At 41.1% G+C, this 14,353-nt stretch overlaps 8 protein-coding genes across 8 annotated transcripts; all 8 read left to right on the forward strand.

Annotated features, from left to right (window-relative positions):
• Positions 1–450: 450 nt before the first annotated feature.
• Positions 451–753, forward strand: LSM04_000843 (uncharacterized protein; the record flags this gene model as incomplete). Its single annotated transcript, XM_067331754.1, has 1 exon — positions 451–753. The coding sequence occupies one exon, from the start codon at positions 451–453 to the stop codon at positions 751–753; it is 303 nt and encodes a 100-aa protein (XP_067190139.1).
• A 484-nt stretch (positions 754–1,237) lies between these two features.
• LSM04_008912 (Nuclear pore protein 84/107) lies at positions 1,238–3,553 on the forward strand (the record flags this gene model as incomplete). Its single annotated transcript, XM_067331755.1, has 1 exon — positions 1,238–3,553. The coding sequence occupies one exon, from the start codon at positions 1,238–1,240 to the stop codon at positions 3,551–3,553; it is 2,316 nt and encodes a 771-aa protein (XP_067190252.1).
• Positions 3,554–4,102: 549 nt separating this feature from the next.
• On the forward strand, positions 4,103–4,540 carry LSM04_007490 (uncharacterized protein; the record flags this gene model as incomplete). The annotated part of the gene is made up of 1 exon (XM_067331756.1): positions 4,103–4,540. One exon carries the CDS (start codon positions 4,103–4,105, stop codon positions 4,538–4,540), a length of 438 nt encoding a protein of 145 aa, XP_067190230.1.
• Positions 4,541–5,023: 483 nt separating this feature from the next.
• Positions 5,024–6,085, forward strand: LSM04_001466 (uncharacterized protein; the record flags this gene model as incomplete). The annotated part of the gene is made up of 1 exon (XM_067331757.1): positions 5,024–6,085. The coding sequence occupies one exon, from the start codon at positions 5,024–5,026 to the stop codon at positions 6,083–6,085; it is 1,062 nt and encodes a 353-aa protein (XP_067190158.1).
• Positions 6,086–6,533: 448 nt separating this feature from the next.
• On the forward strand, positions 6,534–6,896 carry LSM04_006112 (uncharacterized protein; the record flags this gene model as incomplete). The annotated part of the gene is made up of 1 exon (XM_067331760.1): positions 6,534–6,896. The coding sequence occupies one exon, from the start codon at positions 6,534–6,536 to the stop codon at positions 6,894–6,896; it is 363 nt and encodes a 120-aa protein (XP_067190212.1).
• A 969-nt stretch (positions 6,897–7,865) lies between these two features.
• On the forward strand, positions 7,866–10,439 carry LSM04_007413 (uncharacterized protein; the record flags this gene model as incomplete). The annotated part of the gene is made up of 1 exon (XM_067331761.1): positions 7,866–10,439. The coding sequence occupies one exon, from the start codon at positions 7,866–7,868 to the stop codon at positions 10,437–10,439; it is 2,574 nt and encodes an 857-aa protein (XP_067190226.1).
• A 1,280-nt stretch (positions 10,440–11,719) lies between these two features.
• On the forward strand, positions 11,720–12,571 carry LSM04_008690 (Histidine phosphatase superfamily; the record flags this gene model as incomplete). Its single annotated transcript, XM_067331762.1, has 1 exon — positions 11,720–12,571. The coding sequence occupies one exon, from the start codon at positions 11,720–11,722 to the stop codon at positions 12,569–12,571; it is 852 nt and encodes a 283-aa protein (XP_067190246.1).
• Positions 12,572–13,177: 606 nt separating this feature from the next.
• On the forward strand, positions 13,178–14,185 carry LSM04_000553 (Histidine phosphatase superfamily; the record flags this gene model as incomplete). The annotated part of the gene is made up of 1 exon (XM_067331763.1): positions 13,178–14,185. One exon carries the CDS (start codon positions 13,178–13,180, stop codon positions 14,183–14,185), a length of 1,008 nt encoding a protein of 335 aa, XP_067190138.1.
• Positions 14,186–14,353: the final 168 nt, after the last annotated feature.

Below are 14,353 nucleotides of genomic sequence, written 5' to 3' on the forward strand. Positions count from 1 at the left end.
TGAGTATATATATACTTAGGAAAAGGGAAAGAAAGAAGGAAGAGAGCGAGGGAGAAAGAACAAAAAATGACTTTTTAGTCGCAATGACGTGAGAGTAATTCTACTCCCTCTCTCTAACTTCTTCACCCATTACAACTGCATGGATACTTTTTTTTTTCTTTTTATTTATTTTTCTACTCTACCATGGGGTAACAGTATTAGTAGCAAGAATAAGAAGAAATATGGATTAATACACAGAGTGTAGACTGTGTTCACTTTCCCTTCTTTTTTTAATTCTTTTTCCTCTTATGTTTTAAATATATTTTCACACCACCCAATGACACACGAATGCATATACACAGTTTCAGAAACAGTGGGATAACACAAGAAGGATTCATAAAAAGAAACAAAAAGAAAATAAGATAACGTAAGATTCCGGGAACCTGCATATAATTGAGTAGTCAAGATAAAATGGATGAGAGTATGGATGCCCCGCAGTTTGGCTGGTATAAACCCCGTTTCCTGCCGAAGCGTGATCCCCCTGCGAGTACGTTTCCATCACTTTCTAAGGTAGTTGTAAGTGATGCGTTGGACGGCAACATCACAGAGGAATTGGCATTGCGGCGGCGGGTGGAGTTGGGAGTTGCGTGGGAGCGAGTGCGGTCTATTGAGGATGTGTGGAATGGTCCACCCATGAGTGATAAAGTACCACCTGCGAAAGACTACGAACGACTCTTGATGATGTCGGATATTAACTTGGAGGGAAAAGAGTAGAGTGGAGAAGGGGAGGGGGCGAGTGCAAGTGTTGTTTATCGTGAACACTTTCTCTCTTTATTTTTCAATGTTGCTCTTTTTTTGTTTCTTTTTTTTTTGTTTCACACACACAATCGACAAGGACGCATATACGTATACATAAAACTATTTCTTGTTTGTGGGTTTTTTTTTGTTGACTCCATTTCTTAGTGGTAGTATATATATATATATATATTTCTTCAATTTCTCTATTTTTACTCTTATTTTTTTTGCTGACTGATTTATTATTTTACTATCGTTGTAGAAAGAAAAGGAAGAAAGGCCGGGAGAGGGAGCGGGTTGGTAGTGGAGACACAACACACGCATACATAGTTGGAAAGTGTCACCACCAACGAAGAAGGAAAGAAGAAAAGAGAGAGAAAAATAGAACGAACAGGGGGAAGAAGCAATTAAAAAGAAGAATTAAAAAAAAGTAGAAAACAAGAAAAACAAAAAGAAGAGAACAATGGCGACTGCTTATGAAGAGATGTATGGGATGTTGCAGCTTCCGCCGCGAGGAGGCAAGCAAATGAGTCTCTCAAAAGATACACTATTCTTTCGTCATGGTGAAACCGATGAAGAGCAAGATGGTCCTTCTGTTCCCCCTGCGCAGGCCTTTGCTGGGGTTTATATGGAACCCGTGGTTCGTTCGGTTCTCACAGCAGAGCAATTCATGCGATGGTCGAAACGTGATCGACGTGTAGAGGAGTCCAATTTATGGAGTTTATTGTTGGAATTACTACTGGACGCAGAACAGAGCAGTAAATATAATCCAGATGCTATTGGGATTGCAGAGGTGCAACCGCAAAGACGTTGGTACATCTCTCATCTGGCCCACATACAAGATTTACTGCAGCGATATCCACTATTACGTCGCATGAATATTGTAATGCGTTGGTTGGAACAAACTTATAGAGAAGGAAATACGCCACTAAAGTTATCGGCATCCCGTTCACATGAAGAGGCAGTTTTACTTCGACAGATTATTCTCTCATATTTACGTGGTGGTGAACTTTACAGAGCCATTGATTTGGCAGTCACAGCTGGTGATTGTACATATAGTTGTGTATTAAGTGCTGCACAAATGCAATCTGTTGTGGAACCATGGTTTAACGTAACACCGCTGGTACCACTCTTTGGCGAATATGGAAATGGTGAAATAGATCAGGAGTGGGCGGGTAATGATCATCGCTTGGATAATCTTTCTCAACTATATGAGGACTTTGTAGAAGATTCCGCTTCAAGTTCGGGACGAACAGCCCTTGGAGGATTAGACGCCGTTATTGCAGCTGTTCTTTGTGGAAATCTTGAAGTAATGGAACCGGCATTTATGGCATCAGGAAACTGGAAAGATGTGATGTGGTGTCATTTACGTTCTGCCTTAGTCTCTTGTTTTACAAAGACACTTATGAATGCCCATATCCCTGTTCAGGCACCATATGCCGCTTTGGTAACTAAAATTACTGGATCACAAGATTGTTGGCAGGATGAGACGGCCCGTAGTGTTGTAAATCGACTTTCAGAAAGACTTCAGAATACATATCTTCGTGCGGCTTCACTAGAGGAGCAACTACAAATGCGTGTAATTCTTCAATTTCTCTCACCTGGAGGAGTAGACAGACTTAATATCAGTTCTGAGATTTACAGCAAACGACGGGATGGACCTCAATTGGTATCTCACCTTTTGCTCTGTCTTGATACTGCGTATAATGAGACATTACATTCTCATTCTGTTCAAGTCTACTCTAATAGTCTTGCCACTGCTCTTGCCCAGTATGCTCAGAGTCTTGCCCAAATTTCTAATTACTCTACACAAGATGCTATGCGTGCTGTTATTGCGATGAATTTACACCTTCGCGATGTACGACAACGTGCCTCTGTGTACGCTTCTTTCTTAATGGCATGCCGACGACGGGAATTGGAGGTACTAAGCCGACAAGAAGTGGAATCTAATGAGGCAAAACTTGTGCAACTCTTCTGTAAGGCAGATCCTATCAGTGCCGTTCGTGATGAGGTGATGCGTTTATTAAATCAACAGACAGAACCGAATGCACTCTTAACACACAATCCAGTTGCAGAAGCCGTCATGTGGCGTGCTATGCATGCGACTTCTCAGGAAGAGTTTGTTGCCACACTTCGTGAGGCACTTGAGGCATGCGTGAGGTTTTGGTTAGCGGAACCACATGCGGAGTTGGATGCTATAGCGGATGTCACTGGTGTGCTGCAACGCACCATTCTTCTTAATTTACATAATCAAGAAAACGTCATTGGTAAGATGGAGTTAATTGAGGCGCAATTCTGGATAACTTTTACACAAATTCGAATGATAGCCGATGATCACGCACGCAGTGCCGCCCAACTTGATATAGCCTACGGTGGAAATGATAAAACGCTCGTATTTCAACTAGCGCAGGAGGAGGCCGCACTATTGCGAGAATTGCATGAATTAACGCAAGAGGGCCTCGCCAACGGTGGTGGACTCGTGCATCGCTCTCGTTCCTGTATTACTGCCGTTACATGGGTAGTGCAGATTTTTGTAGAAGAGGTGACACTCTCTGTACGTCTTGCTGCCCCTGGAACTAATGTGATGTTAGAACTTCTACAGAATGTCTTTGCGATAGTTGAACAGATGGAGTTGTTGGGTTACATTGATCCTGCCTTGTTGCCCCAGGAGAGTGCAAAACAGTTGTTTGATGCGGTGCGGGCAGTACGTGTGGCGTGTGGACAGAAGGCGCATGACTTGTTGATAATGGAGGCGAAAAAAAATACGGCAACGCACTGAAACAATCAGAGAGAAAGAGAAAAAAGAGGAAATGCGTGATGGACGCACTATCCTATATATATATATATATATAAAAGAGGAGAGATTTACTTCTTTTGAGCGATTGAGGAAGAGAGATAAAGAAAGAACAAAGAACTCAAAAATCCTGAGGGGATGAAGTTGTTCTATATCTATATATTTTTTTCTCTTTATTTTTATCACTGTCTTTTTTTTTCTTTTTCTTTTTCCTTTTTTTCTTAGTGGTTTTCTGTGGGGAACACAGAGAGAGAGAGCGAGAGGATTCTGTTTTCGACTACATTCCTTTTTTCTCTCTGTTGCGTTTAAGTAATGTTTTCTTTCATTCTTTTTTTAAAAAAGGAAAAAGAAGATTCATCTGATTTCCTCTTTAGACTCCAATCAGTCTGGCAGAATAATAAATAAATAAATAAATAAATAGAGTAAAACACATTCGCCACTGCAAAAGTGGCACTTCTTCTTACCGCAGCTGCAGTAAGCAGCTACCGGTGAAAAGATCACACACACACACAAAAAAAAAAAACAACTCCAATAATGACAGAATACACGGCGGCACAAATAGTGCCACCTACCTTATACAAATTATCCAGTAATAAACTCTCTGAACCGGTTGAGGAGAATGAACCCTTTGAGGCTCGGGTACATCCATTAACGTCTATGGCACTACGTGAGGTGATTGATGTACAGGGGGAGACCATACGAGCCATTCAGCGGGCAGAGCGGGCTATGAATACGGCAGAGAACCTTGGCGAGGAGAGTAAACAACAGTTAGCACAGGGTAGAGTCATTATCGAAGTAATAGACACTACACTGGAAAGAAATGAGTCTATGTTGCGTCGGGCTAAACGCGATATAAATTGGCTTCGTGTACAGCTGCAGAAGGATAAAATATTCCTCTGTCTTTTTGTGGTTGCAGCTATGCTTTCTGTAGCCGCTATTATAGTAGCTGTTGTGTACAAGAACAGGAGATAGAGGGCAATTTGTAGGTTTGCCTTCTTTTTAAGTCTAATATGCATATATGTGCGAGTAAAGATGAGTGTGTCTATACGTGTGTATGTGTGGAATGAGGGAGCGAAAAACGATGTTCGAATTGCAGTTAATATCTTTCTTACCGTTTCGTTTTATTGCTTCTAATGAGCCTGGTTTGCTTTTCATTTCCTTTCCATCCTTTTTTTTTTGTTGCGTGGCCTTTTCCTTTTCGTTTTTTTTTTTTAGTTTCCTTATTTCTTTTTTCCTCTGTGCCCTTTATGTGTGTATTTATTACTTCTCGGAATCTTTTATTCTCTCTTTCTATCTCTTGGTGCGCTACTGTGTGGGTTTGGGCGGTGTACAGAGCAGTGTTGGTAGTTGTAGTAATAGTGGCTGTTCTCAGTAAGGAATAACAATAAACAAACACCACCGAAAAATATAAATATAAATATAAAAATAAAAAAAAACACCCACACACAATCAGGAATGACGGAAGAGGGCTTCGCTGAAGTGTTCACATTTCTCCACAGTAGTCGTGAGGATCTACGCAAGATGGCTGTGCGGGGGATTGCACAGCAAAGCAAAGACAATGCCGAATTGTATCGTTTTCTGTCTTCTCCAGCACACGGCCCCAGCAGCATTGATGCCCTTCTGCAGTTTCTTCACGCTGGCGGTGTTCAGGTTTTGGGCGATATATTAACCATTCTCATTAACTGTTCTGCAGAGGGCGGTTGTGCTGAGATGCTCGTTACACGCAAGATTGTGCGAAAAGCCATGCGACTGCTCGACGGTATTGAAAGCTCCGACTATGAAGATGCACTAAAGCGCAGTCTGGAGGAAATGACACTCATGCTGTTGAGTAATTTAAGTGCGAGTCATATCAGTGCTGTGGATGATTTACTGCAGATGGCAGATGAGGATCTCCGCGGGTTTTATTTGGGAAAACTGCAGGTCTACTACGATCGTTTTACCACAGATAACGAGGAACATCAGAAACAACGCGATGAGGCAGAGGAAAGAGGCGAAAAAAACGAAACGGAAGATAATACACAAAAACCACCAGTGCGGGATTTGCAGAGATGGATATTGCAGATTATTCTCAACTTGACTCGCTCCAGCGATGGACAGGAACTACTGATGGAGGATGAAGACTGGGGACGCTCCCTCACTGAGTGTCTTGGATCACCGAATGAGTACCACCGCACACTCGCCGCCCAGTGTTATCGTAATTGTAGTTTTGCCAAAGAGCAACACCCGGCGATATTACGAGGGAATTGCGTGCGTGTCTGTTTGGAGCGGTTGTGTGATGGTGGTGAGTCGGCACAGGCAGTGGAGTTACTGCTGGCGGAGGTGATAGCGGGAATGATGCAGTCAGAGGAGGGAATGTTGTTTCTCGAGGAAGTAAATGCGAAGAAACATCTGCAGGCCGCTATTGCAGGGAAAAAGGTACACGATGAAACCGCAGATTTTATCACAAGACATGTTCTTCCACTACTGGATGATGTGGTGGATGCGTATGTGATTCCTGAACATGATAACATTGATTAAATGTGCATTGAAATGAATGAATGAATTGAGTGAAATAAACGCATGTGTGGATGTTCTCATTACCGTCGTTTCTGATAAGTTTAGTACGTCATTGAGACCCAGTCGTAATTATTCTTTCGATAGTAAAAGATGTATTTACTATTGTGATATGTATTTTCGTTTTGTGTCATTTTTTTAAAATTATTCATTCCCCTTTATTTGGGTGTTTCTTTCTTGCTTACTTTGAGGAAAAAAAATGGTCACCTTCTTTCTTCTTTCTTTTCTCTCTTTTTATCTTTTCTACTTTACGTTAGTCTCTAGCAAAAGAGGAGTTAGCTGACAAAAGCGACGTAGAAAGCTCAAGAGAAAGAAAAAGTAAACCATATATACTTATAATAGGAAGAAGCATTCAAAAAAAAAAAAAGACAAGTAAGAAAGGAAAAACAAAAATACAAGAAACAAATAAGTTATGTTCCGCCGTGTGATCTCTACTGCTGGAGTGCGGCCCGCGGCGATGGGTGCCCGCAGCTATTTCTATCCATCCCCTGGTGAGACGGGCATCAGCGGTGAGACGATGAAAACACTGCTGAAGCTCACCAGCACGATTGTTGTGATTCAGGCCTGCAGCATTTACTACAACGTCTTCACCCGCTACAGCACAAAGTTCCAGTTTGTCGAGGACAGCACGGATCTCTGGGAGGATGACGGGACGGTGATGGAGGGCGAGGAGGCGGTGGCCAATCTGCGTCTCCAGCGGGAACGTATTATGCCGTTTATGAATGATATTAAAGAAAAGTTGGAGGCGGCAGGAGTGGACGCAGAGGCAGCGTAAGTTTTTTTTTCTGGGGAGAAGTAGCAAGGGGTTTTATTATTATTATTATTATTATTATTATTATTATTATTATTATTATTATTATTATTATTATTATTATTGTTTTTGGTAGTTACGGGGTCACATACGTGCACATTCTGTATTCTCTTTGTAGGCATATTGAATGTTTTTACTGTAGTGGAAGGAGAGAATGTGGACATGATATTGTCGCAGTCCGCAGCTCCCGCACAGTGGCGTACGACTAGTGAGTGCGTAGTAAGGGTGACAGACGTAGTAGCAATGATAGAATCTGACCGTCTCTCTGTATATGCCTTTTTTTTTAAAAAAAGTTTATGGTGATTAGTGGGAATCAACAAAAAAGAACGAAAAAAGAAAAAGGAATAGGGGTGGGAATAATATATATATTATTTTTTGCTTCTCTCTTTCTTTGTGAGTGTGTGGTTGTATGTTTCTTTTTTTCTGCAATATGGATAAGAGAAAGGACCATGTGCCATCACAGGTGAGATTCCTTTTTAGGCTGTAGATAAAAATAGTATAGGAGAGTGCAAAGGAGGAATTCATTCTTGCTTTGCGCCTATGTGTTTCTGTACGTATGCGCGTGTGTATGTTTCTTCTTTCTCTGCTCTCCATCCATTCATTTATCCATCCATCCATGCAAGCATCCATTCACTTATTTCCCCCTTCATTTGTTCTACAGCAGATGAGAGGAAAGAAAGGGAAAGGGATTGCATTGGAGGGTGGAGTTCCTCCCTAACACAATCTAATTTATTCTGTTGAATACTTCACTTCTGTACATACATTTATTTTTTTTATTTCTCTCTTCTTTTTTTTTATTATTACTTTCTTTTTCTCACAAACCAATTAACAAGGGCTGTACGTCAAACTTCAAAAAAAAAGAGAAATATATATATATATATATATATATATATATATATATATATATATACATATATTCTATTTAAATAAGTGATGAGCTCCATCTTCTCCGAGCTTCGCCGCTCCGAGCGACTACTGCCGGTGGAGGACAATAGCTCCTTTCAGCGCATCTCCTCCTGGCGGCCGCTATTCGTGGACCCGAAGGAGCAACCGGCACTTTACAAACATCTCAATTTCTTTAGAAGTAATAAACAGAAGAACTCAAAGTGGATGCACACTGTACGATCATCACGGGTGTCAACACGACAGGTTCCATTCATCTCTCTCACAGTAAAAGGACATAACACGAACAACAGTGCCAATTCCAGTACTTCTTCTACTTCTACTAGATCGACAAAAATGAAAGAGGAGGAGGAAAAAGTGGGAATATCAACATCAACAAAACCGATAATGAATGATGATAATGATAGTGATGATGAGAATAGTAATGATATGCCAAGGCTACATGTATGCCAGCAACGTGTGGCAGCGTTAGCACCATATGAGTCTCTTATGTGTCCTACACTTCTGTTTAGTCCTTTTCGACCATCATTTGCCAAACGGATGTCAGTAATTTCAGCACAACTCTCTCTTCCAGCACAAGAGGTGTTTCTCTTTGTTTCTATGATGTTAGTATACTTGGATGTAACACTGGCGATAACAGAACCAAAACCACTGAGTTTTCAAGAACTCTCAGAGACATTAAATCAGCGGTTTCTGCATGACTTTAAAACCCCAGGAGAAAAGGATGAAGACGATAAGAAAAAAAAGAATGATGATCCAAGACAAAAATCATTTATTACATTATCACAAGTAGCAATTGAATTATGGAAGGAACGACGTGAAGCGACGGTGACGGCATTTTCACCTTTAGGAAGTCTTGCAACACCAATTTGTCTGCGTGATATTCATGACTCCACATATCATGCATTTGTGCCATGTGCACCACGTGGGACGAGACGGTCCGAACATCCTTTTAAGGTTCCACCATTGCCAGAAGATATTCTCGTTTCCCGATTTGTTCCAGCATGGGAAAATATTCTGCATGCAGCAGGTAGGGATATTTCAGTATTGGCTACATTACAAAAACATTTATTAATGCAAGTACAAAATCCTACAACGGGTTTCTCACAGATGCAGCAACCCACAATGAGTAATATCAATATCTTTACATCTCTTAACGTCTTGTCGCAGAGTAGAGAAGAGCTGGCGGATATGGTCTGCCGTCTCGGTTCCTCTCTGTGGTCCTCACCGGACTTGGCAAAGAGTATAATTCTCTCCAAGGCACAATTGCAGTTTGTTTGTAAAATAATACAGGATGAGTTTTTTGCCACATCACTGCGATTACGTCATCGTGGTGTACAAGAAATGCGTGTGCGGCGTATTAACTTTACAGATCTTGTGTTGACAGTCATTCAAGACGATGGACGTGAAAGAGAAGTAGGACGTCCTGCGGGTTTTTTAAAGGGACGTACGGCTATGGGTGATACTGGTTTAAAAACAGATGCTGCCTTTGATAGCAATAACGACAACCTCAATGGTAATAATGGTAGTACAAGAAATAAAGGTAATTTACCATTATGGCTTGTAGCGGAAAGTGGTCTAGATGTTGTTCAAACATTTATACAACATTTACTGAAGAGTGGAAGACCTACCACATCTCTGGTATTGGCATCATCCAAGACGAATGGCAATGATACAATCCAAGAAGAAAATGAAGGGAATAGATCACCAAAAGAAAATATGATGATAACGAAGGAGGAAGAAAAAGAAAAAGAAACAGAAGAGGCACAGCAGTTTCTCTTATTAACACGTGCTGAGGAGGGGGTTCTACACCTTATCTTCCAAAGCCACCGGAATGCACTACAACTCACAGGTTGTGGTATTCAACAATTACTATTACGTGTAATAGATGGTCAAACATTTCTAAAACGTGTCTGTGGTGCCATTATACCGTGGGATATTTGGGATTGTTATGAAAATTCACAAACTACACAAACTTCACAGCTGCGACGGCCTGTGCGAATTGTACTGGGCGACAGTTCACTACCACTACCAGACGGTGTACTCCCATCACGTGTCACACTACGCGGTGTACGTGGAATGGTGCAACACTACTGGAAGGCACTTCTCACAGAGAGACGACGAACGGCACTATCACGACGTCCCGCTATTACGAGTACAACACTATTTCCATTGGATAAGTTAGTGGCGTTATATGTATTGCGGCATCATCCGCAGTACTACACACGTATGCGGGGCTGCGGTATTGTGGAGGTGTGTGTGCAGCAGAAACTCTGTCAAGCTGGTAGTGGGAAACGGTTTACGCATGTAGAAGAAGGTGGTGGCGAATGGGCCCCCACAACAGCAACAATAACAAGAAAAGAAAAAGAAGAACAAGAAGAAGAAGAAAACAGCAGAATGATGATGGGAACTAGTTGTGAGTATGTACCTACACTTGCTATTACACATCCCTGTGGTGGTGTGACGGTATTTGCATATGAGGATTGTTTTATTCCATGCACAGGTACACTGAACCGACCACAATTGCTTGATGGGGATAGTGATATATCAGACCACACATGGTGCTCTAAACCCTTCTCGTGGAAGCGCGCACACTCCCCGTGAGTAAGATAAGAAAGAAAAAAGAAAAAAAAAACAAAAGAGTAACAGGAAGAAGAGAAAAAATTGTTCGGATGAGAAGCGATGGATGCACTTGGGCTGACATTCATCGTTGGATCGTTATAAGAGGTACATATGGGGCAAATACTACAATGTATTCTACGGATCGATGGAAATGACTTGCATCGTGGTTAGTGGCTCTGTTCTAAATGCTGGGGAGAAACAAAGTGTAGCCAGTTGTCGATTTTTATTCTTGACAATGATGATCTATTATTATTTTGATAGTAATAATAGTAATAATAATGATGGAGGTGGTAATCGCATATGCTAAAACGTATAACTGCGTAAATAGAGTAGAGTATTCTTTGACTATACTAGTTAGTGATTCTATAAATAATGGAGTGGTTTTACATGTTTTTGCATTTGCTTTCAGGAAAAGAAAGAATCGATGCTTTTTTTTCTTTTTTTTTTTTAGACAAATGCCACACATAATGTCCGGAACCAACAAAACCGCTATTCTTTACAGAGATTGCAAGAAAAAAAAATAGAAAAAGAGAAAAAAAAACGTTTCTAGAACGTGTGGGGATAGAATACATTACATTACCACATGCTCTCACCGCTGCAAGATGAGAAAGTCTATTTGATGAACAACATTGGGCTTGTTACCGCCAGCACGGTAGCGTTACACATATTGCTAGTGCAGAACTATTTTACTAGATCCTTCTCTGGAAATTTAGTCGCTTTTTTTCACATTTTTTATTTGTTTTTCCCCCCTTTTTTGTCTATTCCTCTCTTGGATAACTACTTTTGCTGTATGATCATGTCTTTTTTTTGTTTTGTTCGTTTTCATACAGTAGAGAAGAATAAATTTTACTGCGGTTATATTATTATTTCTACTTTTTATTTGTATTTTCTATTTGTTTTTTTCTTTTTTTTCTTCTACCTAGAAGTGTGGGGTTGTTGTTTTTCCGTTTTCTATTTTTGAGGAATTCAAGGTTTGGCAATCAACAACAACAGCAACAACAACAAAACTGTAGTGGCAATAGTCAGAATAAACAAGGCAAAGATTGGGGTAACGCATCAAAATAAAAGTGAAAGAGAAGTAAAAAAAAAAGAAAGAAAAGAAAGTGGAAAGTGATAGTGCGCGAGTGAGGGGCGTTCGCTTATTTCCTTTTTTTCTCCTTTTCTGATTCTCTCTCTGTGGGTGTGAGTGTTTTATTATTATTATTATTATTATTATTATTATTATTATTATTATTATTGTGGTTTAGTGTACATAAATTACGATGCGATTCACCCGTCCACACGTAATTGAGATACCGAACAGCTGCTGGCTCCCCCGCCGTCTGCTGCTGGTCCGCCACGGCGAGTCGGAGGCGAATGTCGACCGCACACTCTACGGCCGGCTGCCCGACTGGAAGATCCCACTCACCGTTCGCGGCCGCGCCCAGGCATTTGACTGCGGCCGCCGTCTACGCAATATTATCAAGAATGAGAAGATTTACATCTATCACTCCCCGTACGTCCGCGCCCGGCAGACACTGGTGGAGGTGCGAAAGAGTTTTGGCCCATCGCAGATACAGGGCGAGCGCGAGGATGAGCGGCTGCGGGAGCAGGAAATGGGCAACTTTCAGCCAGTAGACCAGATGGATAAGACCTGGGCGGAGCGTAGTGAGTTTGGCCGCTCGTACTACAGATTCCCTGGGGGAGAGAGCAGCGCCGATGTTGGCGATCGCCTGTCTACATTCTTTGATTCCCTGTTTCGTGAGCGGCTGGAGTTGGATTCCATCGCGACGAGGAGACATGAGGACGGTAGTGTGCCACCCGCCCTGCAAGGGGAAGATGATCATAATGTAGTTATTATATCACATGGATTGCTTATTAGACTATTTATTGCTCGCTGGTTTCGCGTGCCAATGGAGGTGTTTGAGACGATGCGAAATCCACCCAATAGCGCTATTGTGGTATTGGAACGCCGGGAATCAGGAAGAATGGTGATGACAGATATTAGTAAAAAACTCTTTGGGAGTGACCCGTTATTAGAATCGATGAAATTCGATGGTAAGGATAACTCCAAGCTGTATCGTCACTTGTTTGCTGATCTTCCAGGTCATGGAACTCTTCCAAGTGATAAGTGAAGGTGTTTTCGTTTTTGCTCCTGTTTTTTTTCTTTTTCATTAATTCCGTTGTGGAAAACGACAACATGTTATGCATTATATCTTTCGGTACATGTTTTCTTTTCTTTTTTTTCTTTTTTTCTTTGATTTATTTTATTTATTTATTTATTTTGCGAATGCGATTGCGAAGAGTGTCTTGGATTTTATGAACAGTTTATTTTTCTTTTTATGTATTTATTTTCATTTTTCGTTTTCTTGTGTTTTTTTTTTGACTTCTTTTTATTATTTCTTGTTTTTCTTATTGTTGCTACCTATTTTTTCTTTTCTTCATTCTTACTGAAATCTTTTGGGGTTTAGTTTAGTTTAGTTATTATTATTATTTTTAGCTGATATCAAGAGTAGCTAAAGAAGCAATCTATAGATTTGGTGAGAGAGGGAGTGAAGGATCGTCTTTCTATCTTTCTCTCTCAGTTCGTATATATATATATATATATACATTTGTGTGTGTTTGCTGCTGAGGAGAAGGAGAAGGAGAAGGAGGAGGAGGAGGAGGAGGAGGAGGAGGGTTTCTTACTGATACGTGGGAGAAGGACGATAAAAGAAAAAAGCAAAAAAGGCAAAAAAGAGATGTTTCGTTGCACTCTACAACTTGCCTGCAGAAACAAAAAACTGCGAGATGTGGGTAGTGCACTGGCTGGAGGAGGATGTTCAAACCGAACAGACACAACGGATATCTTCGCAACCGCATCATCTTCCATAGACTTAGAACAGGCACCCATTGTCACCCACACAGAACGTGATAACAGTGGAAAGATGTCAATTACGATCCGTAGTGGAGGAAGTAGACGAGCACCAAAACTGCCAACACACACCGCTGAACCAGTAAAGCGTATTATGTTTGTACGCAGCGGTAAGAGCCTGGCTGATGTAGATATCGGAACGTATGCGACTACGCCGGATTGGCGTATTCCCATTGTGCAGGAAGGTGTAGAGGAGAGTTACCGTGCCGGACGGCGTGTGGCGGAAATTGTAGGGAATGAACCCGTGTATTATTACTTTTCACCATACTTGCGATGTCGACAGAGTTTGAAACATCTCCTGCGTGGCTTTGATGACTACAGGACTGAGCATCGAATGGAGGGAGAACACATTGTTGGAGTGCGGGAGGATGTACGGCTTCGTGATGTGGATATTGGTCGATATAAAACACGTGAGGAGGTCTTACATCACTTGCAGGAACGAGAATTGTATGGGAAGTTTTATTACCGTTTTCCCCACGGTGAAAGTGGGGCAGATGTCTGTGATCGTGTGACGAGTTTTCTGGACGCTTTTCAACGAGAACGTCTGGATTTCCCAATGGATACCAATGTCGTGATAGTTACACATGGTCAAACTATACGTATGTTTGTAAAACGATGGTTTCATTTGACGGTAGATACATATCATTTAATGGTATCACCCCCAACTGGATCAATAAGCACACTAACACGCATGCATCATCGTAGTTGTTTCCGTTTAGATAATCAATGCGTGGAGTTGATGGAGCTACCGCTATCATTAAATGAGTACAATGGGTACAAGTACCGTAATAAGCAATTATTGGGTTCAATGAGTACTGGGGCGCCTTTCATGTAGGTACCATTATCATCAGTTTCTTTTTTTTTTGTTTTGTTTTCCATGTTCTTTATTTATACCTTTTTTTACGTTTCTTATGCTTCTTTATTATCACTATTATTATCATCACCAATGCGTTATCTGGTGTCTTATTTCTTTTCTCTCTCCTTTGCTGGAATTATTGAGTGA

This window comes from Trypanosoma melophagium (assembly GCF_022059095.1).
Source record: "Trypanosoma melophagium isolate St. Kilda chromosome Unknown ctg29segment0, whole genome shotgun sequence".
NCBI classification, from domain to species: Eukaryota; Euglenozoa; class Kinetoplastea; order Trypanosomatida; family Trypanosomatidae; genus Trypanosoma; species Trypanosoma melophagium.